This window comes from Canis lupus, chromosome 12 (assembly GCF_011100685.1).
Source record: "Canis lupus familiaris isolate Mischka breed German Shepherd chromosome 12, alternate assembly UU_Cfam_GSD_1.0, whole genome shotgun sequence".
Taxonomy (NCBI): Eukaryota; Metazoa; Chordata; class Mammalia; order Carnivora; family Canidae; genus Canis; species Canis lupus.
Genome location: NC_049233.1, coordinates 1,306,006 through 1,328,726, shown reverse-complemented (window position 1 = coordinate 1,328,726; position 22,721 = coordinate 1,306,006). Strand labels below are relative to the sequence as shown.

At 50.8% G+C, this 22,721-nt stretch overlaps 2 protein-coding genes across 6 annotated transcripts; one reads left to right on the top strand and one right to left on the bottom strand.

Moving 5' to 3' along the window:
• Positions 1-516: 516 nt before the first annotated feature.
• Positions 517-3,733, bottom strand: LY6G6F (lymphocyte antigen 6 family member G6F). The gene is made up of 6 exons (XM_038553546.1): positions 3,576-3,733; positions 2,656-2,985; positions 2,309-2,572; positions 1,174-1,329; positions 910-976; positions 517-775 (listed from the first exon to the last, which is right to left on the bottom strand). The coding sequence occupies exons 1-6, from the start codon at positions 3,631-3,633 to the stop codon at positions 751-753; spliced, it is 900 nt and encodes a 299-aa protein (XP_038409474.1). The 5' UTR covers positions 3,634-3,733; the 3' UTR covers positions 517-750.
• A 3,150-nt stretch (positions 3,734-6,883) lies between these two features.
• Positions 6,884-21,953, top strand: ABHD16A (abhydrolase domain containing 16A, phospholipase). 5 transcript variants are annotated; one of them, XM_038553534.1, is made up of 20 exons: positions 6,884-7,091; positions 8,083-8,139; positions 8,890-8,956; positions 9,190-9,276; positions 11,946-12,031; positions 13,845-13,918; positions 14,098-14,259; positions 17,062-17,176; positions 17,261-17,362; positions 18,301-18,364; positions 18,771-18,820; positions 19,193-19,316; positions 19,965-20,069; positions 20,293-20,356; positions 20,618-20,674; positions 20,821-20,883; positions 21,031-21,107; positions 21,202-21,303; positions 21,400-21,446; positions 21,622-21,953. In XM_038553534.1, the coding sequence occupies exons 1-20, from the start codon at positions 6,960-6,962 to the stop codon at positions 21,703-21,705; spliced, it is 1,719 nt and encodes a 572-aa protein (XP_038409462.1). In that variant the 5' UTR covers positions 6,884-6,959; the 3' UTR covers positions 21,706-21,953. The 5 variants fall into 5 exon arrangements, with proteins under 5 accessions (XP_038409462.1, XP_038409464.1, XP_038409463.1 ...); XM_038553536.1 differs by having other exon boundaries at positions 6,885-7,091; positions 14,098-14,220; XM_038553535.1 differs by having other exon boundaries at positions 6,885-7,091; positions 21,205-21,303.
• Positions 21,954-22,721: the final 768 nt, after the last annotated feature.

The window sequence follows — 22,721 nt, the reverse complement described above, 5'->3', positions numbered from 1 at the left end:
GGATACCACCCGAAGTGTTAGGATAAGGATGCTGGCTCAAGGGTGAGGACTGAGCACAGCCACCCCCATCCTGACTCAGTGCCCTCCCTGTCCATGAGAGGAAGTCTGAGGCCTGATTAAAGGTGCTTGTTCTCCCTCAATTTCTTCTCTGTGGGAATGAGACTAGGCAGGGAGGGATGTGGGGATGGGGGGGGGGGCAAGGGTGGGGGGTTGGGCTTAATTTAGAGACACCCGAGTCTTCTCTCCATTCTCAGCCATCCAGCATCCAGCAGTGCTTCTGTTGTCTAGCTCTGCCCATCTCTTTCTCTACTTCGGGTCCCTTCCCATTGGTTTGTCCTTTGGTGTCTCCAAGACTGAGTCTCCACAATTGCTCAAGTCTCTGGGTTCTTCTGTCTCCTCTTTGCCCACTCCTACTCCTCTTCCCTCCCTGCCATCCACCCCCTCCATCCCCCCAAATCCCATGGTTGCTCAGAGCCGCCTCTCTCAGGCTGCTATGGAACAGGAGACCACACCTTCTTGCAGGTAATATCAGAGAATAATGCTTCTACTTTCCTTCAGTGCACCCTCCCCCGCAATGCGCACATGTGTGCTCGCACCCCCCCCCCCCAAAGCTTGACTGCTGGAGACCGAGCTGCACTGTGAAGTAGCACTCTCAGCCCTTCCCCTTTTGCCAAGGTTTTCAGGCGAATCCTTCAGGTGCCAGATGGTGGGAGAGACAGCAGGTCACACTTCCGGCCGATGTCATGGAGATCATCTGATCTTGGGGGCAGGTGGGCTGTGGGGTTTGTGAAGCACAACGACAGACTAAGCGTACTTCCATTCTCCACCTCCTCAGGAACCCAGACCCCATACCCACCCTGGCCCCAGTTTCCTCTGGGATTTAAATCTTTACCCCCTTGAGTTCCTCACCTGAGTTGGGCCAAATGGATATTCTCATAGACCTGGATTTCAGGTTTGAACTGAGGAATCGAAGCATCTGGGAAGAAGGAGCCATATGGGGTGCAGCAGAGAAATCACCAGATAACTCAGAGAAATCACCAGATAACTCAGAGCTATAGTCCTTACACTAACCTCCTCCCTGAGAGAAGATAGGGCATAGAGGCAAGATGTGAGCCCAAACCTCTGCCTCATACCCACATGTTCTCTTCTTCCCTCTGGCAGAGAGGGACTTACCTTTGCACTGAGCACCCTGGGCCCTCTGTCTGCAGAGCATGATGCTGAGGGCCAGGATGGTGAATCCCTGACCTGCCATGAGCAACAGCATCAGGATCCAGGACACATCCCAGCCCGTGGAAAGGGCACAGAGGGCAGGAGAGGCATCCGTGGAGGCTAGAATAGGGATAAGGAGGGAAGTGGTAAGGAGTCTATTCCTGTTCCCCAAAGAGAGGCTTCCCCACATAGTCAGGTGGGCTCTTCCCACCAGAAGATTTCATAAGCTTCTTTGTCCCCAATTTCCACCAACCCACGTTGCTCATTTTTAAGCCGCTCATGCTGACCCCATCAACCACCATTGGCAGGGAATAGCAATCTACCCCCACCCACATCTGGACAGCTAACTCCAGAGGAGACAGTCAGCCATAACTGCAATCTTTCCTCATATCCTTAACAGTCACCCAAACTTTCAGGAAAAACTAAAGTGTCTTCCATTCATTCATTCTTTCACTCATCTACTCCATAAGCATTCCCTGAGTGCCCGCCAAAGGCCAAGCACCATCTTAGGTGCTGTAGGTATAGAAGGAAATAAGACCCAGTCACTGCCCATTAATTGGCCTTTGGTTACCAAAATAATGGCCACTTGCCCCTCCCTCATGCCTTATCAATGAGTTATTCAACATCCAATAGCATTCTTTCTGTGTATGACAGATTTCTAGTTGTAAAACAATTATATATTTTTTCTCCTTCTATTTTCACTCTCAGTAGGCCATTATAACAACACTGCATATATCTTTTCTTCAAAAGACAGTTAATTCGACCGTCAATAATTCTTTTCTTCCTCTCTGCTATGAGATATTCCACAAAAGCCATAGATTGCCCTATTTCTAAGCTATGGTATATTCCACCAGAAGCCTTCCCATTCCTCTTGGCCAATGGTCTATTCCACCAGAGAATTGGCTTATGCGACCCCTCTATGTTAGGGGAGTTAGTCAATGAGGACAAAAGCCCTTTTCCTACAGGTGACGGTCTGCTCCACCAGAAATCATCCCTGACCCAAATCTGACTGATTACAAAGTCACATCCTTTTCCCCTAGCCAGCAGGCCCAGAATGTGCCAGAGGCCATATCTTCTCCCTTATTCTCCCTCAGTTTACCTGCCAGGCTAAAGCTGACCCCTTTGTTATGAGGCATGAGACAGCGAATGATTCTTGGTCTGTGTTCCCTGGACTCAGAGAGCCCCTCCCCAGGACACACCAAGAGCAGGGTTGCCCCATCACCCCAAAATGATTGTACATGGCCCCTCACAGGACCACTTCCCTCTAGCCAGGTCACAGAGTCTAGGCGTCTGGCAGGGACCACAGAGCATAAGAGGACAGAGCAGGGGGATCCATCTGCAGCCCTTGCGGATAGCTGGGATCCTGTGGGGAGAGAGGGACCTTAGTTCTTTGCTGGACTTCCTGCCCCCCGCCCCCCGGCCCCTGAGCTGCATGCCTTTGCTCACCTCTGAGTATGGAGACATCATATACCCTCCAGTTCTGGTAGTTGTAGTGCTGACCCAGCACGGCACACCAGTACCGACCGGCATCTCCCTCCTTGGATCCTTCCAGCCACAGCGAATAGTTCCCCAGCAGTTTCAGCCTGGATGCCCTTATGGGCTTCCCGGGGTCTGGGGCTGGCCTGGCCACTTGGACTTGAACTACCAGGGTGGTGGAGGAGCCTGCTGCGGGGCTGTGGAACCAGGACAGGAGTTCATCTCCACTCAGGCGGGGTGGTAAGGGACACGGGACCTCCACTGCCTCTCCCAAGGCTACATAGATGGCTTGGATGTTGTCTGTGGGGAGAGAGTTGTATGAGGCCAGAAACCTCCATCAGATCAACAGCTCCCAGTTGACCTCTAACCCCCCCCCCCCCCCCCGTTCTGCCTCTTCTGGGGTCTCCCAGCATGGGTCTGGCTATGAGCACATTTCTCAAGTGACAGCTACAAAAAGTGAGGAGGGGAGGAGACAGTAGGGTATTCCTCTCTCTCCTCCAGTGGGTGAGGGAATATGAAGACAAGAGGACAAAAAAGGTTGGAATGGTTGGCAAAGGCCCCTTCTCTCTCATTTCTCCTTTTCTGGACACATTTTCTCATCTATTCTTATTTTCTAAAGAAAACTATATAACCAAAGGAAAAAAATAGACTCTACAAAACAACACAAAACAAATTAAATATAAAACAAACAAACAAAAAAGAAACTGTACATGACCTGGACCCTCATGGTCTCTGGGTCTTCCCCAGAATTAGAGTCTGAGGGCAGGGAGTCAACTGGGGTAAATCTATTTTCTTGAGTCAGATGCCTTCCCCAGGCCCCTAAGGAGAAACATTAGTAGTTCCTTACAATTTTAAAATCATTGAAGACTCCCCCACCTCCTGTTTCTTACCTGCAGCAGCCCAGAGGGGCCCACATGGGAACAGAAGGAGGAAGAATAAGACTGCCATGGGGAGAGCCTGCTAAGTTCTCCTCCCCAGAGCCTGGTGCCCCACGGAAGAAATAGAAGCCAGATAAAGTTCCATGCTCCCTGGTCTAGAGTGACATGGGCCTCTGAGGGGATGGAAATGCTGGAGAGATAAAGCCCAGCTTCATGTCTACTAGGGAAAAAGTGACCAGCACCTTGCAGTCCCACGGGAGAAAAGACCCAGTCCAGGTTGTTCTGAAGATTATCTCTTCACAATTCTGACTCTATATCAGCTGAAGGACACAGAGCAAAGACTTCATGATAAAAAGCCTGCTCAGGCAGCCCGGGTGGCTCAGTGGTTTAGCACCGCCTTCAGCCCAGGGCCTGATCCTGGAGACCCAGGATCGAGTCCCACGTCAGGCTCCCTGCATGGAGCCTGCTTCTCCCTCTGCCTGTGTCTCTGCCTCTGTCTGTCTGTCTGTCTCTGTCTCTCTCTCTCTCTCTGTGTGTCTCTCATGAATAAATAAATAAAATCTTAAAAAAAAAAAAAAAGCTTGCTCAGAAGAGGGCACAGCTATCCACCTATATGCAGTCTGGAAGTATATTCTGTGCTCTCTCCTCCACCCTACAAGAGATGCTAACAAGTGAAGAAGCTGAGTCTTCATGTTGGTCTCCACAGAACCCAGCACAAGACTGCACGCTTTGTCAATACTCCATAAATAATTTAGAATGACTTTCCCTGTGGCTGCCTGGCCCACCAAACCTCTTCTGAGCCCCTGGTGAGTGTGTTGCTACTAAAGGAAAAGGATAAAAGAGGCCTGGAGAACTCACCAAATCCCTTTACTCCAGGCAGGATTCTCAAAGCAGATCTTTATAGAGCTGTGATAGTTTTTAATGTGCTATTTATTTTTAAAGGTTATTTTTTAAAGATTTTATTTATTTATCAATGAGAGACACGAGAGAGAGAGAGAGAGAGAGAGGCAGAGACACAGGCAGAGGGACTCAAACCTGGGAATCCAGGATCATGCCCTGAGCCAAAGGCAGGTGCTCAACCGCTGAGCCACTAAGGTGTCCTGATTCAGCACTTCTGTACATCACCCAGGGCTCATCATAACAAGTGCCCTCCTTAATTCTCATCACCTTTTTCATCCATGCCCCCCCTACTCTGGTAACCATCAGTTTGTTCTCTGTAATTAAGAGTCTGTTTCTTGATTTCTCTCTCTCTTTTTCCCTTTGCTCATTTGTTTCTTAAATTCCATATATGAGTGAGATCATCTGGTATTTGTCTTTTTCTGGCTGACTTATTTTGCTTAGCATTATACTCTCTAGCTCCATCCATGTCATTGCAAGTGGCAAGATCTCATTCTTTTTAATGGCTGCATAATATTTCATTATGTATATACGTATATATAACATCTTTTAAAAAATATTTTATGTATTTATTCGTGAGAGACACAGAGAGAGAGAGAGAGGCACACACAAGGCAGAGGGAGAAGCAGGCTCCACGCAGGGAGCCTGATGTGGGACTCGATCCTGGGTCTCCAGGATCATGCCCTGGACTGAAGGCAGGTGCTAAACTGCCGAGCCGCCCGGGCTGCCCCCACATTTTTTTTTTTTTTTTAAGATTTTACCCACAAGCAGGGGTAGCAGCGGGCAGCGGGAGAGGGAGAAGCAGGCTCCCCATGGGGCAGGGAGCCGAATGAGATACTCAATCCGCAGACCCTGGGATCATAACATGAGCCAAAGGCAGATGCTTAATGGACTGAGCCACCCAGGTGCCCCATATATCATTTTCTTTCTCCAGTCATCAATCAATGGACACGTGGGCCACTTCCATATCTTGGCTATTGTAAATAATGCTGCTTTAGAGGGGTGCATGTATCTCTTTGAATTCGTGTTTTTTAAAAATTCTAAAAGTTTTTTTAAAAGATTTTATTTATTTATTCATGAGAGACAGACAGAGAGAGAGAGAGGCAGAGTCACAGGCTGAGGGAGAAGCAGGCTCCATGCAGGGAGCCCGACATGGGACTCCATCCCAGGTCTCCAGGATCAGGCCCTGGGCTGACACGACGCTAAACCGCCAAGCCACCTGGGCAGCCCTCTAAATGGTTTTTGATGAAATATTCCATGCATACCAAGGACTGTATCGAATGTAACATAATGAGTAAAAGAAGCAAGAAACAAAGGGCATCATTTGCATGATTCCATTTACATAAAGTACAAAATTAGTCAAATCTAATCTATGAGGTTAGAAACTAAGATAGTGGTTACCCCTTGGCGGGGGAGGTAGTGATTTGGGGAGGGTCTTGTAGATGTGGTATAATGTATTCTTGATCTGGATGCTGACTACATGGATATATTCAAAAGGTGCACTTTTCTGTATATGTGTTTACTGCAATAAGAAGCGAAAGAATTTATATATCATGTAGGTGTAAGGTACAAAGGAAAATAAACCAAACCTGAATATCTATTAAATGTGTTACTGGGATCCTTGATGGCTCAGTGGTTGAGCATCTGCCTTTGGCCCAGGGCATGATCCTGGAGTCCCGGCATTGAGTCCCACGTCGGGCCCTGCATGGAGCCTGCTTCTCCCTCTGCCTGTGTCTCTGCCTCTCTCTCTCTGTGTCTTTCATGAATAAATAAATAAAATCTTTTAAAAAGTATTACCATTTCAAAGATCCTCTATGCTGTGTTACACTATTCTAAATTTGCTCTTCAACTTTCACTTGATCATTAAATTTTCTTTTCAAATGTTATACAGATGCATATGTATCGTGATGGTTGCGTGTAATCAATCTGTGGCTTTATTTTTCCCACTAAACAATACATTTGAGATTTGTCTACGCTTAGGAGCAAGAATTCCTCCTTTTTTTTTCTTTTTTTTTTAACCGGTATTTTACACACCCTGATAATACTTAGTCCTCCTATCCATGACTGCGATGTAGCTCTATATTTATTCAAGCCTTTGGTCACCTCTTTCAAAAACTTCTGTAATTTTCTTCATAAAATCGTGCATTTCTTTGGTTAGATGTGTTCCTAGACACCTTTTCTTTGTGTTGCATCTTATCCCTCGTTCCCATTGTCGTTCAAGAGCCTGCCAATATTAAGGGATGGGAAAAAGTGACTTAATCCTGATAATCCCCTACCTCGGCGCGTTCCAAACGCCTCCAACTAATTTCTGACCACGGCTCTACCCGTAGGTCCAACTGCGCGAAATCCGTCTCAAGCAGCGCGGAAAATGTCTCTACAGGGCTCGAGGCGGAGCCGGTACGTGCTGACGTCAAGGGCACGCAATACCTTCGAGGCCGGGGAAGGGCGGGGTCGGAAGGGGGACTTGCTGCTGGGAGAGCAGCGGCGGGAGCGGGGGCCATGGCGAAGCTGCTGAGCTGCGTCCTAGGCCCCCGGCTCTACAAAATCTACCGGGAGAGGGACTCGGAAAGGGCCCCGTCCGGCGTCCCCGAGACTCCAACTTCAGTCACTGCCCCCCCTTCCAGCTCCTGGGTGAGTCGAGTTCTCCCCGGGTCGGAAACATGGTACGGCCCAGTCCCCTTCGCGGCCTCTGCTCCCCGGAAGCGCCCATTATTGGAAATCGGGGGAGCCTGCTTGTCGAGCCAGGTGTCTGCGGAGCGCTCCCTGCGCCTCCTGGGTTAAAGTCACGCCCGCGGATCGCCGGCCTCCTCTGTCGCTCTTCGCCACCGCTTTCCGGTTCCCACTAGCGCTCCTCGCCTTTCCCTCTCGCGGCCCCCACCCCGTCTGTCGTGGTTCGTGCTACTCCCAATTGCCTGAGACCCTGCGCCAATTCCAGAGCTGGGTGATTTCTTCTGACTCGGTGCCTTCCCCAGTTCCGTTTTATCTGCCTTCCACACTGTCCGTGAAGTTAGATGGCTTCGACAAGTCACGTACGCGCGGCCTCCCACCCCGCCGCCCAGCCAGCCTTGGAGACCCCAGGGTGGTCACATTAGGAAAGCTGGGGTGAAAAAAAAAAAAAAAAAAAAAAAAAAGGAAAGCTGGGGTGGTGGGCGGCTGTGTCCCTGTAGGCGCTCTGCCTTTTCACGGGTAGTCTCAAGCTGTTTATTGCGCCCCGGGACGGCCCGCCCTCTGCCACATTCTCTTCCTTAATCACCCTGTTATTTCTGATCTTATTTCCCTCTTAAAGTTGTCATTGTGTCTTTCCTTTCTTCTCTCACTCCTCTCCCCGTTTGCACCTGCCCACGGCCCATTTGAAACTGGGTTGTGAAAAAGGAACACAAATCCTTCGGTGAGGCTTTCAATTTTGCTCCCAAGTCCGGCCTCCTATGTTTTCATGGTCTGGGGTAGGAAATCAGGCTTGGAGGAGGGGTTAGTAAGAGGGATTTCTTTGGGAGCCAGGAATGTCGCAGGAGGGACAGCTTCAGAGGCTAGAACCAGAGGACACAACGTCAGGGCTTTCAAAAGGGAAGGCGAAGGACTGGTCAGTGGACATGGTCCTTGACTCCGCCATCTGTTTTGGCAGGATACGTACTATCAACCCCGTGCCTTGGAGAAGCATGCTGACAGCATCCTGGCACTGGTATGTCTGCCCTCGCATCTGGGACTACTGTGTCTTTTCCCACCCAGTTGCCCTCGGAACTTTCTCCTCCCTAGCATGGGAGAAGGCAGCGCCCCTGGGGTGGGGAATGCTCCAGCCTCTGCTGCCAACCTCTCCAACCACATGGACCCACTCTCAAGCACCCATACTTGGCACTCCACCTTGGTGTGTGCACTGCTTTCTCTGGGGCAGCCTGAGCCCTGAGGAGAATGCGTTTCCCCTTGGGACCATCTGCAAGTGCTGAGTCCTGTGGTCCCCAGTGACCTGTCCTCCCTGGCTACAGGCAACTAACCTCCTTGGCTGCAAAGACAGCTGTTTTCTCTGGCAGGGTTCCTATGGTGACGTTTGTGCATCTCTTGGAGACCAGGCCAGGCGCTGTGCTGAGCAGGGCTGATTGGAAAGGTTTGATTGACTTGAGTAGAAAAAGAAACTGGCCTTTAAAAGCGATGAGATTATGTCTGGAGATAAGAGGAAGAAAACAGAACCTGTACCTAATTTCCCCAGCCTCCTTTCTGCTCTGATACATTGCCTTTCAACAGATATTAAGCACCTACTGTGTCATCCACAGAATAGGTACTTGATGTGATTGATCTCCCTCAGGTCCTCCACTTTGCTCAGAGCCTAGGCCTGGAAATGGCAGACTTGTGTGTGGGTGCGTGCGTGTACATGTGTGCACATATGTGCATGTGTGTGCATGTGTACTGATTGCTTGTCCCTGTCTCTCTGCTGCAGGCTTCAGTCTTCTGGTCCATCTCTTATTACTCCTCTCCCTTCGCCTTCTTCTACTTATACAGGAAAGGTCAGTGTGGCTTCAAAGGTGGTGGGCAGGTTGTTGGCAGATGAGCCAACCTCTCCAAAGAGGAAAGGGGACCTACGGACATGGCTTGGCTTTCCTCTTCCATCAGGCGTCTTCTTCCTCCAAGGGCATGGATGTCCCAAAGAGAGAATATGGGGCGGAAATTGGGCCTGACCTGGGAAGAGATGCCAAGGGGCAGTGGGGAAATTTCTCACATAATGCCTCTCCCCTCCCAGGTTACTTGAGCTTGTCCAAAGTGGTGCCATTTTCTCACTATGCGGGGACATTGCTACTACTCTTGGCAGGCGTGGCCTGTCTCCGAGGTAGGTCCAGAGGGAGCCTGGCTTGGATCTATATTTCCCGGGGTAAATATTTATTAAGTAATTTTGCAAATATATGGTTTGGGCCCTGAAAGGGAATAATTGGGAATGGTGAAGACGTGATCTTTTCCTTAAAGGGCTTGGTTGTAAGTATGAAAAAAACACTCATTGGCAGAAAACTGCTGTTATCTGAAGAAGATGCATATACCCTACAATAATTCCATACATGTCCATGTAGATGTTTGTCATAATCTGAAACTGGAAACAAGTCCATGGCCACAAATAGGATGGATATGTTAGAGGTCTAGTTGTGCAACACAACACAACACAGCATGCAAGTGAGCGAATTTAAACTACGCTCAGCAGCAAGAACGGGTCTCACAACTGTAAGGTTGAATGCAAGGAGCAGACTTCCAGAAACCGTATGTGGTTTGTTCCCACTCACGTAAAGTTCACAAGGGATGCATATGTCGGTAGCAGAATACAGGCGTGACTATCTTGAAAGTCAGGGGAGTGATAACCTGGGAGAGGGACGGTCGGGGCTGTGTGGGGGGACGTGACCATGTTCGCTTCCTTGACTTGCGTGATGGTCACATGAATGTTTGCTTTGTATCTTTTAAACTGTGTTGCAGGTGTGTATGTTATAGCTCATGATTTAAAAATGAAGAGATGGTTCAAATCATTGCCCCTTGGCGAGTGCACGTGACAAAAACTGGGCGAGGGGATGCCTGTCTAGAGGGTGGGCGGGTGGGTGGGTGGTGGCAGTGGTCAGGGGTGCGGACCTTCTGCCTGCGGTGTTCTGCCTCCTGATCCCCCATGCTCTGGGCTCCCCCCTCAGCGAGGCCTTCCCTGAGTGCCCGGTCTAAAAGTAGCTCCCACTCCTCAGTTTTGCCTTACTTTTTTTTTTTTTTTTTTGTTTAAGATTTTTACTTATTTATTCATACAGAGAGAGAGAGGCAGAGACACAGGCAGAGGGAGAAGCAGGCTGCACGCAAAGAGCCTGATGTAGGACTCTATCCCAGAACTGAGGGATCATAGCCTGAGCCAAAAGCAGATGCTCAACCACTAAGCCACTCAGGCGTCCCAGTTTTGCCTTACTTTTAAATTTTATTTATTTTTAGTTTGGGTACAGAAATTAAATACAGTATCATAAAGAACTGAAATGCTTGTGTTCTGTGATATTGCTTCAAATACCTTTTATCAATAAAATACTGAAGCATTGCATTCAGAGTTGACATTCCCATTGGAATCTTCCCCAGTCCCGTGTTCCTCTTTTCCCAGAACTAACCAGTGCCACTTGGCGTAGTTTCTTTCCTGGTTCCATATTTGTATACTCTTATGAAAGATATGCCTCATCTTACCAAATCTAAGCTGTTATGAATTGTAAAATGCATTCCGATTTCAGTTTTCAAATGTAAATAAAATAGACATTTTAGAATCTATGAAGTATGGGAAGTATAAATAATATATCACCTTTTCTTTGTGAGTTTTACATTTTTGGCACAAACGGCATCATTCCACACAATTCATTTTGCTCGTTGCTTTGTTCGCAGTACTGTCTGGGGTCTCTACTCCTGATGATAGATACTAGCCTTCTAGTTCATTCTGGTTTTATTTTCTTTATAGCACTTACCCCTCCCTGAAAAGTTCTTGTGTACTTGCTTCTTCTCTTTCTCCAGCCCCACCCCACCCCGGGCCAAAGTACCAGCTCTCAGGGCTGGAGCCTGTGTGTCTCATTTCCTACTGTCTTCGTGTCAGAATGGTGCCTGGCATGTGAGTGATACCTATCAGATTAGTGGAAGCAGAGAAGTCAGGGCTTGAGACTCCTTTACAGTGAAGAGGGAGCAGATGTGATTTCCGGAAGGGTAGCTCTCCGAGAAGTAAAAGGGAGGTGGGGGGGGTGGGGGAGAGAAGTCTGGGACTCGGAAGGTGGCAAAGATGGACCCAGGAAGCAGAGGAGGATGGAGTCTGGAGGGAGAGGAAGAGTGCTGAGAGGCACCGTAGGAAGAGTGGGGATGGAGGAAGGGGCTCAGTGTCAGTGAGGAAGTGATTCTGGGGCAAGAGGGGGAGCCAGGGAGCCAGATGGCCGGGAGTTAGACCATACAGAAAAGAGCTGGGAAGCGAGCAGCAGAGAATGCTGGCAGGGAAACCCATGTTCACCAGGGTGAATAGTAAGGTTGCATGACGCTTGTAGTAAGACCGGGAAAGTGAACATTCTGGAGGGTGGGAAGTCAATCGCCTATCAAGAAACCAACTGAAGAGGGATGCCTGGGTGCCTCAGTGGTTGGGCACCTGCCTTCCCCTCGGGTCATGATCCCTGGATCTGGGATCCAGTCCCCACATCGGGGTCCCTATGGGAAGCCTGCTTCTCCCTCTCCCTATGTCTCTGCCTCTTTCAGTCTGTCTCTCATGAATAAATAAATAAATCTTAAAAAAAAAAACAAAACAACTGAAGAAGCTGGATAGGAGAAGTATGAAGCCAGTTGCTAGATATGGAGGAAGGGGGTCAGCCCGACTCTCCTGTTTCCCCAGATCCTGGGCCATCTGTTCCTTTTCCTCCTGCTTCTCTTTCCAGGGCCTTTTCCTTGCCCATCTCCAACCCTCTTCCTGAAACCCACTCAGCTTGCTCTTCCCACTTTTCCTAACACTGTTTCCTGTCCTCTTTCTACCAGGTATTGGCCGCTGGACCAACCCCCAGTACCGGCAGTTCATCACTATCTTGGAGGCAACACATAGGAACCAGTCTGCAGAAAACAAGGTGAGCGTTTCCAGGAAAGGTGCCAGACAGGTACCCTGGTAGCAGCTTCCTCAGCTGCCTCCCCAGAGCACCGGGCACCAGCTTCTGTCCTGGGGGAGGCAGTGTGTTTTGCCATCCAACACCCTGGCTTTTTGCTTGCATATTGCTATGTCCCTCCTCCTCTGTGTGAGGAAACCATCTACCCAAGGAATCTTCCTCCCCACCACTTCTAACAGAATATTTCACAGTGTTTTAGAAGGGGGTCTTCTCTCCGAGCAGCTCAGTTCTGTAAATGTTGTTTATTTTGGCCGTGTGCATCGCACACCATGCTAGTTTTGTTCAGGGATGGGACAAGATGGACAGGTATGTCCACTCTTGTGCCTGGAAGCACAATGTGGTGCCAAGAGGGAGAAAAGCCAGGGCACAGTGTCCTTGGAGTTGTGCCAGCTCAGCTGGTGCTGGAGTGTGATTGTCTTTCAGAAGGGGCTTTAGGCCCAGTTGGGCTCCTGTGCGGAGCCTGCTTCTCCCTCTGCCCGTGTCTCTGCCTCTCTCTCTCTCTCTGTCTCTCTCTGTGTCTCTCATGAATAAATAAAATCCTTAAGAAAAAAAGAAGGGGCTTTAGGGCCCTATATAGCTCTTTCCTGTTAACAAAGGGGTTCCTGGGATCAGAGATCTGTGACCGCCATCATCATGTTACTGGCTGCTCTGGCCGCATTTGCAGAGCTATGCGATGATGCTCTACCACCATCTGAGGCATATTTTTTTTAAGATTTTATTTATTCCTGAGACACACAGAGAGAGGCAGAGACACCCGCAGAGGGAGAAGCAGGCTCCCTGCAGGGAGCCTCATGAGGGACTAAGTCCCCTACCGGGCAGGGCAGGGGTATCCTACCGAAGGCAGCCGCAGCCGCTCAACCACTGAGCCCCCCAGGGACCCCCCCTCTGAGGCATTTTGCATATGCCCTTCCCAGTCTTCACAACAATTGCATGAGGTGGTATTATTGTACCTCTGAGGAAACAGACAAAGGAAGATTAAGTGAGGAACAGAGCAAAGGAAGTGGCTGGGTCTGGATCTGAGTCAGGGTCTGAGCAGAAGCTGCCTGAAATGTGCTTTTCTTCATTTTGTCTTGTTTTGCCATTTACATTTTTGTACAGTGTTTCTATTGTTCTCTCTTAGTCAAGTTATTTTTGAAAATGTCAAAAAATTTCTGTGACGGAAAATAAAAAACAGTTCTCAAGATAGAGTGCCAGGTGCTTCGAGGGTGAGGGAGGGAGTACAGCAGAGAAGACACAGCTCCCGCCACCCTCACAAAGCATGTGGATGGGCTCGGTGGGGTGACTGGAGGCATAGATGGTCTGGCTGCAGAAGTTGAGGGAAGGAAGGTGGCCATAAGGATGGAACAGTGAGAGAGGGCCTCATTCAAGAGGTGGGCCCAATGCGAAGGAGCCACTGTAGGCATGACTTCCCTCCATCCATCTCACTCAGCCCTCCAGGACAGCATTGTATCAGGGACCCAGTAGGGGAGGGGGGCATGAACAGCCAACAGACCCCCACTTCCTCCCTCAGAAGCACCAGTACCTACAGCCATCCCTTTTGGGAGTGGGTCAGTTTTATATTTTGGGAAAGCAAGGAGTGTTCTGGAAGCAGCTGGATAGCTGATAAAGGCATCCTCTCTTGGCTGATTTTTTCTTCACTCTGAGAAGGGAGTATGGGGGTGTTGACCTCTCCTTGTCTCCCCATGACGTGTGGGGGCCAGTCCCATGGCTGATTAGGGTGGGTAGGTGGCCTGCCCCAACTTTTCAGTTCCTCTTTACCTCTCCTTGCCCACCACAGAGGCAGCTCGCCAACTACAACTTTGACTTTAAGAGCTGGCCGGTCGACTTCCACTGGAAAGAGCCCAGCAGCCGGTGAGGTCCCAGTTCTCTCATTCCATCCCTGCTCTGTCCTGTCCCCATCTTGGGCCCCAGGGGCTGCTCTCCAGCACCATCTCCTTGTTCCTAGACAGCATCCTCCCCCCTCTCCTGCAGACCTCCGCTGTTCAGCTTGCTGCTCCTGACTGTCCTCCCCTGCATCTTTCCATCCTCAGGAAGGAGTCTCGAGGGGGCCCTTCTTACCAAGGTGTGGCCCTGCTCCGCCCAGAGCCCCTGCACCGGGGGACAGCAGACACCCTCCTCAACCGGGTCAAGAAGCTGCCTTGTCAGATCACCAGGTGGGAAGCAACAGGGAAGAGAGGCCAGCTGGGATGGAGGTGATTCGGAGTGAGGATTCCAGGACAGGGTGCTCCCTTGCAAGATAGGGCCTTGTGCTGCGTAGTTTGTATTATTTGTGGTAGTTTTTTTTTCTTTCCAAAGATTTTATTTATTTATTCATGAGAGACATAGAGGCAGAGGGAGGAGTAGGCTCCCTGTAGGGAGCCTGATATGGACACTTGAACCCAGGACCCCAGGATCACGACCTGAGCCAAAGGCAGATGCTCAACCACTGAGCTACCCAGGTGCTCATATTTGTGGTTTTTAATCTAGATTTATAGGTGAAGAAAAGAGGCCCAGAGAGCTCCAGAGTCTCATAGACAGTGAATGAAAGACTGGGATGTTCACACAATTCTATCTGACACAAAAGTTCTTTCATGTTACTACTCTTTTTGTTTTTGTTTTTTTTAATTTATTTATTAAGCAAGCTCTGCACGAAACATAGGCCTTGAGCTCACGGCCCCAAGAGCAGGAGTCACATCTTCTACAAACTGGGCCAGCCAGGTCCCCACAGAAGCTCTGTTAACCAGGCTGGGAGGGAAGAATGAGGTTGGAGGTGTGGTGGAGACACATAGCCTTAGCTGGAGCAGGGTCTGGTGGCAGCTATCCCTGTCTTGGCCCCTCTGCTCCTAGGCTATCCTACCTTAGCGACCTGCAATCTCTGTGTCCATGATTAACCCACTTCATAGGATTGGCGAGATTAAGTGTAGTAACATCTTCACAAAGCCTTCTACCTTGCCTGGGTGCCTGAGAGCATATGGCAAAGCCCAAGTAAATCATAGTTGTGGACACGGATGGTGTTGGAAGTAGCAGCAGTAATCATCCATATCTTACCGTGGTGCAGATGTCGTGGGAATTTTCTGTTGCTGTGGCCTGGGACGCAGTTTCTGGAATACCGAAGAAAGGGGAGGGCTTAGTGGTCGGTGTCTACAGTATGCTGATTGGTCAGAGGGGCAAGCCAGATTTGCAGTTTTGAGAGGATGCTGAATGGGGTAGTACAGTGTTTTTCTGTGAACAAATCCTACTTCAAGATTAACTGGAAATGGTCTTTCAGGAACAGCACCTACCACAGCTTATCTGTCTAGATTAGTGCATTGGTTCAGTAAATATTTATTAAGCCCCTACTCTGCATTAGGCTCTAGCCACCAGCTACATGGCAGATAAAAGGCATATTGCAGTGAACAGAACAGCCAGGTCTCTGCTTGGTGGAGTGTGCAATCTAGTTTGGTGTCTTTCAAACTGTGGATCTTGGGGCACCTGGGTGGCTCAGTTGGTTGAGTGTCCAACTCTTTTTTTTTTTTTTTTTTTTTTTTTTTTTTTTTTTTAATTAATTTTTTTTTATTTATTTATGATAGTCACACACACAGAGAGAGAGAGAGAGAGAGAGGCAGAGACACAGGCAGAGGGAGAAGCAGGCTCCATGCACCGGGAGCCCGACGTGGGATTCGATCCCGGGTCTCCAGGATCACGCCCTGGGCCAAAGGCAGGCGCCAAACCGCTGCGCCACGCAGGGATCCCTCTTTTTTTTTTTTTAAGATTTTATTTATTTATTCATGATAGAGAGAGAGGCAGAAACACAGGCAGATGGAGAAGCAGGCCCAAAGTCGGACTCGATCCCGGGTCTCCAGGATCACGCCCTGGGCCAAAGGCAGGTGCTGAACCGCTGAGCCACCCAGGGATCCCCAAGTGTCCAACTCTTGACCTCGGCTCAGGTCACGATCTCAGGGTCATGGGATGGGCCCCACCTTGGGGTCTGTGCTCACGAGGAGTCTGCTTCACTATGCCTCTGTCTCTTCCCCAGTTCATGCACACACACACATTCTCTCTCTCTCTCAATCTCTCTGCCCCCCTTCCTCCCCCTCTTGCTCTCTCTCTCCTCCCCTCCACTTTCCCTCTCTCAAATCTCAAAACAGAAAGCAAATTATGGATCTTGACCCACTCATGAATCTTGAAATCAATTGAATAAATTATAGCTGTTGTTTATTTAAGTATTATTTACTTGGGGACTTTTAATAAGTTGCATTTGTTTAAGATTTATTTATTTATTTGAAAGAAAAAGATTTATTTATTTATTTGAGAGAGAGAGTGAATGAGCAGGTGCTCATGCGGGTACACCAGGGAAAGGTCTGGGGGAGGAACAGGGAGGAGAGAGAATCTTTTTTTTTTTTTTTTTAAGATTTTATTTATTCATGAGAGACACAGAAAGAGAAAGGCAGAGACCCAGGCAGAGGGAGAAGGAGAAGCAGGCTCCCTGTGGGGAGCCCCACGTGGAACTCAATCCCCGGACCCCAGGATCACACCTTGAGCCGAAGGCAGATGCTTAACCTCTGAGCCACCCAGGCATCCTGAGGAGAGAGAATCTTAAGCAGACTCCATGCTGAGCCTGCAGCCCCATGCAGGGATCCCAGGACTGGAGCTGAAACCAACAGTTCAGACGCTTAACTGACTGTGCTCCCGAGGTGTCCCTAAGTTGTATTTATACATTAAGAGAATCATAGTTAATAACTTTGCTTTTACTTTTACGTAGAAAATATTATTTCCTGAAATTTTCAGTATTATATGTACAAATGCGTGTACTGGGCCACAGTATAAAATGTGCATCTTAGAAAGGCTGTAGTAAAAAAAAAAAGTTGGGAAAACACCAGTCTGGTTCATACAGCATTTTGTTAAATCTTCTAAAAAGAAAACAAAAATGTGAAGGTCAAGGGTGCATCAGGCCCCAGAACCTCTGGGTGCAAGGGCTGGGGTGGTCCCTGGGCCCCCCTGAGGTCAAGGGTTTGTTAACCTTGAGTTCCCCACAGCTACTTGGTGGCACACACCTTGGGGCGCCGGATGCTGTATCCCGGCTCAGTGTACCTGCTCCAGAAGGCCCTCATGCCTGTGCTGCTGCAGGGCCAGGCCCGGCTGGTGGAAGAGGTGAGGCGCCCCTGCCCTTGCGCCCCGATGCTCCTCCCCCCACCAGGGATGTGACTTCCCACTCCTCACATCTCCCTCACTTAGTGTAATGGGCGCCGGGCGAAGCTGCTGGCCTGCGATGGCAACGAGATTGACACCATGTTTGTGGACCGGCGGGAGACATCAGAGCCCCAGGGACAGAAGCTGGTGAGTGGGAGCCAGGAATTCACAGGTCGGGGAGAGGGAAGCAGTGGAGGCTCTGGGGATCCCAGTCCTCCAGCAACCCCAAAGAAGGACAGCTGGAGAAAAGCCCATCTCCTGGCCCCACCCTCAAGACCTCTTGGTGTCAGAAAACCCTGCCATAGCAAAATGGAGGAAGCAAGAGGTAACATACAAGGACCAAAAAACAATCTTGTGACAGTCACCACGTAGCATTTATCACATAGAAGGCATATATTTAATCCTCACCACAACCCTGTAGAATAGGTACTATTTTTATGTCAGCCCATTTTACAGATATTAAAACTGAGGCCCAGAATCGTTTTCCCAGATGACACAGTAAATGAGAGCTGGGATTTGAACCTGGGCAGCCTGGTCTCCAAAGCAGCCTGCCTCCAGGAAGCAGCCCTGGAAGGAGCACTGAGCCAGCAGTCTAGGGAGCTGGCTTCTGGTCTTGGCTCTACCCAACTGCTGTGAGAGTCCATGCAAGCCACCCTATCTCTGGGCTTGGGGTACCATAGAATTAGTGTTTATCTGACTGTATAAGTCTGGAGCCCAGAGATGGAAAGCAGTTGGCATACCACACAGAAGAAACACTCATGGGCAAAGATAGAGCCAAAAACTAGAAAGGAAAAAAGTATCCCTAACCCCATTTCTGAAAGCGAGCCCCCACTGGTCTTCCAAGGAGAAGTGGACACTGTGCTGGGTGGTTGACCAACTTCCCCCTCCTCTGAGGGCTCAGTTTGCTAAGCATTTGCATCCACTTTGCTTCTCTCTGATGAACCTTGTGAAAAGAGAAATTTCCATTCTCCTTAAAGAGAACAGGCCCATTCCTCTACCCTACAAAGCTCCTACCTCTAGCCACATGGGGGATTTTCTGGCCCAGCTTGGCTCCTCCCCAGCCCTCCTCCTGCCTCCCTCCATAGGTGATCTGCTGTGAGGGGAACGCGGGCTTCTATGAGGTGGGCTGCATTTCTACGCCTCTGGAAGGTAGGCCTGGGCTCAGCTCTCTTGTCCTGCCCTTTGGAATGGAAAGCCTCTACCTTCCCACACTGACATAACCTCCCTGGGCCTGATCGCCTTGTCTGTGTGAAGTTTAAACCTCACATTTGGGGGAGAGTGTACTCCCCATTTGCTTTGCTAACCTTACATCCCTCCCCTTGGGCTGTGTCCCTAACATGTTGGCCTTCATTCTGTCCCCACTACACAGTCACGTATCTCTCCCTTCTGCTGCCTCAGAACCTCTGGTGTCCTCGCCTCATTCTGGGAAGGCTTGGGGTTATTCGCCTCTGAGTTTGGGTTGTTTAGAGCTCCAGTGTTCTGTTGCTCTTTCCCCCTGGGCTGGAGTAGGGGAGGTGTGGGTCATGAGGTCCTAGCTCCTCCCCCACTGTTGCAGCTGGATATTCAGTCCTGGGCTGGAACCATCCAGGCTTTGCTGGAAGCACGGTGAGACCCTCTGAAATCCCTTTCTTTTCCTGAATTATGGTGTGTCTCCTCCCTGGTCAGTCACTGGAGTTAGAGAAAGGGGTATATATTTCTGGGGGTCTCCCACTCACCTGTCACCTGGGCGCCAAGGACAGGGACCCAGGTTCCCTCCTCTGGCAGTGGGGAGTTGCAGGCAGGCTGCTTTCTGGAGAGTGCAGCCCCTCCCACCATGCTTTTCTTCTGCACTCCCTGGCTGTTGCAGGGGAGCTAAGAGTCCACACCACAGCAAGCAAGCAACAGGCTTGCAAGAGGGGGGTGGAGGTGGGGGTGGGGGGGTCTGGCCCTCGCCCCCTTTGTGCTGAACCACTCCTGCCTTTGCCCTTCCTCCTGCAGGGGGTGCCATTTCCTCAGAATGAGGCCAATGCCATGGATGTGGTGGTGCAGTTTGCCATCTACCGCCTGGGCTTCCAGCCCCAGGACATCATCATCTATGCCTGGTCCATTGGCGGCTTCACTGGTATTAGCCTACCTCCTAACCACCCCCACAATTTGCGCCACCCCCACCCCACCCCCAGGTGAGGTAGGGAAATGTACTAGGGGCCTGATAGTGGGGTCAAGGCTTAAGGGAAGAGATGATAGAGGTGGGTTATCTATGTGGGTCTAGAAGATGGTATCCTGTTTGTGCATATTTGCATTTCCTTCCACTCTTATGCCCATTATTATTATTATTATTATTTTTTAAGATTTTACTTTGAGAGAGAGAGCAAAGGAGAAGGGGAGAGAGTCCCAGGCAGACTCCCTACTGAGTGCAGAGCCTGACACAGGGCTTGATCTCACCCCCGCCCCTCCCAAGATCATGACCCAAGCTAAAACCAAGAGTCGGATGCCTGACTGAGCCACCCAGGGGCCCCTCCTATGCCCATTATTAAAAGAAGTAAACCAGGGTCCTGGAGGGGGATCAGGAAAGTGAGTCTTTCCCCTGCACATTGTCTCCCATGCACATCCTCTCCAGATAGAGCCCTGGCCAAGTGAAGTGAGAGGTTGAGGGAGACCAGGGGCTCACCTAGTCAGGAGCATGGCGTCAGCCTGCAGGGTCAGTGGGATGAGGGTGGGGCAGTGGACAGGAGGCCAAGGATGTCACCCTTCTTCCCTGTCTTGATCCCAGCCACGTGGGCAGCCATGTCCTACCCAGACATTAGTGCCGTGATCCTGGATGCCTCCTTCGATGACCTGGTGCCCTTGGCCTTGAAGGTCATGCCAGATAGCTGGAGTGAGTGAAGCTCCCAGGCCTGCCTTCCAGGGAAGGGGAGGCGGGGGCTGGAACTGGGAGCTATCTTGACTGGAGATGGATGGGGAGTGGGTCACACCGTTGTTGAGAAGCAGGAGGGCTCCCGTGTCTGGAGCCTTAGTTTTCTCTTTCTGTGGACAGTGGGGACCATTATGTTGGGCAAGGGCTTTGTCTTTGTTATCCCTTCACTTTTATCTCGCTGCAGGGGGCCTGGTGACCAGGACTGTGAGGCAGCATCTCAATCTAAACAACGCAGAACAGCTGTGCAGGTGAGGGCAGGCCTGCCTCTAGCATGAAACACCCTTTCCCGCCTCCCCACTGTACAGGCTCTGCCGGGTGTTCCAGAAGATCCAGTAAGATCAGAGTTTGGGCAGTGCCTATTCTTCAATATTTTCTCTCCCCTGAGTGATGGGCTAGCTCCTGGGCCCCTGCTTAGTAGGGGCTGGGAAGGCAGGGACAAGACAGGCGGGGTGGCCACTTGTCACCTGTCCCCCTCTGAGCACTCCCTCCCACCACGCTGTCCTCTGAAGGTACCAGGGCCCTGTGCTGCTGATCCGAAGAACCAAGGATGAGATCATCACTACCACGTGAGTGCCTAGGAGCCTCTGCCCTCCTGGATCCCAGACAGAGCTAGGAAGTTGCCCCACCCACCTCTGCCCGCCAGAAACCCAGGTATCCAAACCCTTCCTCCCCAACCTCCAGCCCTTCCAGTGCATATTCCTCCCACCCCCAGGGTTCCAGAGGACATCATGTCCAACCGAGGCAACGACCTCCTGCTGAAGCTCCTGCAGTATCGGTGAGCCAGGGTGTGTGTGTACATATGTGTGCTGACACCAGCACCGCCTTGCGGCAGGGGGTGGGGAGTTAGAGGGTTAGGGATGAGGAGTGAAGAGAACTGAAGAAAACGGGGTCCTGACCTCCCGCCCCGGTGCTCCCCCTGTAGGTATCCCTGTGTGATGGCAGAGGAGGGTCTTCGAGTGGTGAGGCAGTGGCTGGAGGCCTCCTCACAGCTGGAGGAAGGTGCGAGTAGGATGCGGTGAGGCCTTTGGGTGGGGCCCTGGCAAGGCCAGGTGGCTGACAAGTGCCTCTTCCCTCCCTGCCCCCACTCCCCCAGCAGCCTCGATTTTCAGCCGTTGGGAGGTGGAGGAGGACTGGTGCCTGTCCGTCCTCCGCTCCTACCAGGCAGAGCGTGGGCCTGACTTTCCCTGGAGTGTGGGTAAGGAGGGCCTGGGGCAGGATAGGGTTTTGGGGAGGGGCCGGGGGGGCCCAATACCCAGATGTGCAGCCCATGTGTGAGCACCCCCCTCTGCAGGGGAAGACATGAACGCAGATGGACGACAACAGCTGGCCTTGTTTCTGGTGAGCAGGAAGGGGGTGCTGGGATGGCCAGGGGGCACCTGTGGGGCTTGAGGACAGCGTTGGAAGTGGCAGCTCGTAGAGAACATGTGGTGGTTTCACGGGGGCGATTGGTGGCTGCTGCTCACTGCATGTTCTACGCACCCTCCCCCGTCCCCATCCTGCGCTCTTTCTTCAGGCTCAGAAGCATCTGCACAACTTCGAGGCCACACATTGCACCCCGCTCCCGGCCCAGAACTTCCAGATGCCCTGGCACCTCTAGCGACCACACTGGCACTTGTTTTGAAAGAGTGGGATGGAGGGAGATGTGAGGAAGGATCCTCGTATTTGTGATTCTCTGTGTTCGTGTTGCTGTTTATAGTTTGTGGAAAGGTGGGGACTGTCCCCCTTCTCACTGCCCTCTTGCACGTTTCCCCTCAGCCATCTGGCAGTACCTAACCTTCCCCAATACACATCCTGCATTCAATGAATGGATTATTCCTAATAATTAATAAAAAGGTATTTTTTCTACAGGCTGGTTAATTGTTTGACTTCCCAGATGTCCACAGGAGCCTGGAGCTGGGAGTGGGGACAGCTGAAGCCACAGAAGGCCGTGCTTTGGGCAACCCAACCCCAACCAGCCAATGTAACCCTCCTCATCCTCACTGTTCCCCTAGGCCTGCAGCCCCCAAGCCGATCTGTCTGCACGTGGTGGGTCCCCAGGCCTCCCCGTTTGCTGGTGTGTCTAGTAGTATCACCACGTACAGCCTCCCCAGGCTGCAACACAGTCCTTCCTGTGTAACCCTGCTGCCACCCCAGGAACTCACGGTTGCCCCCTTTGCTTACAACTCCATGGGTTTGTCACTTACACAGTGTCTTCTAGTACCTGGTTTCCCCTACTTGAGAATCTTCTACAGATTTCCAGATTCAACCCCACATGGCTTCACCATCAGTGTCCGCAGGGTTCCTTGCTCAGCTCTTGCTATTCCCTGGGGCGTGGGGGGGTGGTGAAGATCAGCCCACTCCCCACGTCTCATGCAAGCAAACCCTGCACACCTCAGTGTCATCAAACCTCTCTTCACACATCGGTTGCAGTCTAACAACAGGCCCTGCCAGGGACCTGGCACCCCCTGCCTGGTGCCCCACCTGCCTGGGCACCAAGGGCTTATGTTCTTTTTTTTTTTTTTTTTGGGCTTATGTTCTTTCAGAGCCACCCTTCACCTTTCTGGACAGCTGTCAGAAGAAAATCCTTAGGTTGAACCTGAGGAAATCGGTTTCCCCTAATTCTGTCCTATTTCC

Excerpts from the sequence above, each read along its gene's own strand:
- LY6G6F (XM_038553546.1), bottom strand. The coding sequence starts at position 3,633 with ATGGCAGTCTTATTCTTCCTCCTTCTGTTCCCATGTGGGCCCCTCTGG. Across the intron at positions 2,986-3,575 it reads GCCCCTCTGGGCTGCTGCAG|ACAACATCCAAGCCATCTAT; the intron begins GTAAGAAACAGG and ends CTCTCCCCACAG. Across the intron at positions 2,573-2,655 it reads TGATGTCTCCATACTCAGAG|GATCCCAGCTATCCGCAAGG; the intron begins GTGAGCAAAGGC and ends CTCTCCCCACAG.
- ABHD16A (XM_038553534.1), top strand. The coding sequence starts at position 6,960 with ATGGCGAAGCTGCTGAGCTGCGTCCTAGGCCCCCGGCTCTACAAAATC. Across the intron at positions 8,140-8,889 it reads CTGACAGCATCCTGGCACTG|GCTTCAGTCTTCTGGTCCAT; the intron begins GTATGTCTGCCC and ends TCTCTGCTGCAG. Across the intron at positions 21,304-21,399 it reads TGACTTTCCCTGGAGTGTGG|GGGAAGACATGAACGCAGAT; the intron begins GTAAGGAGGGCC and ends CCCCCTCTGCAG.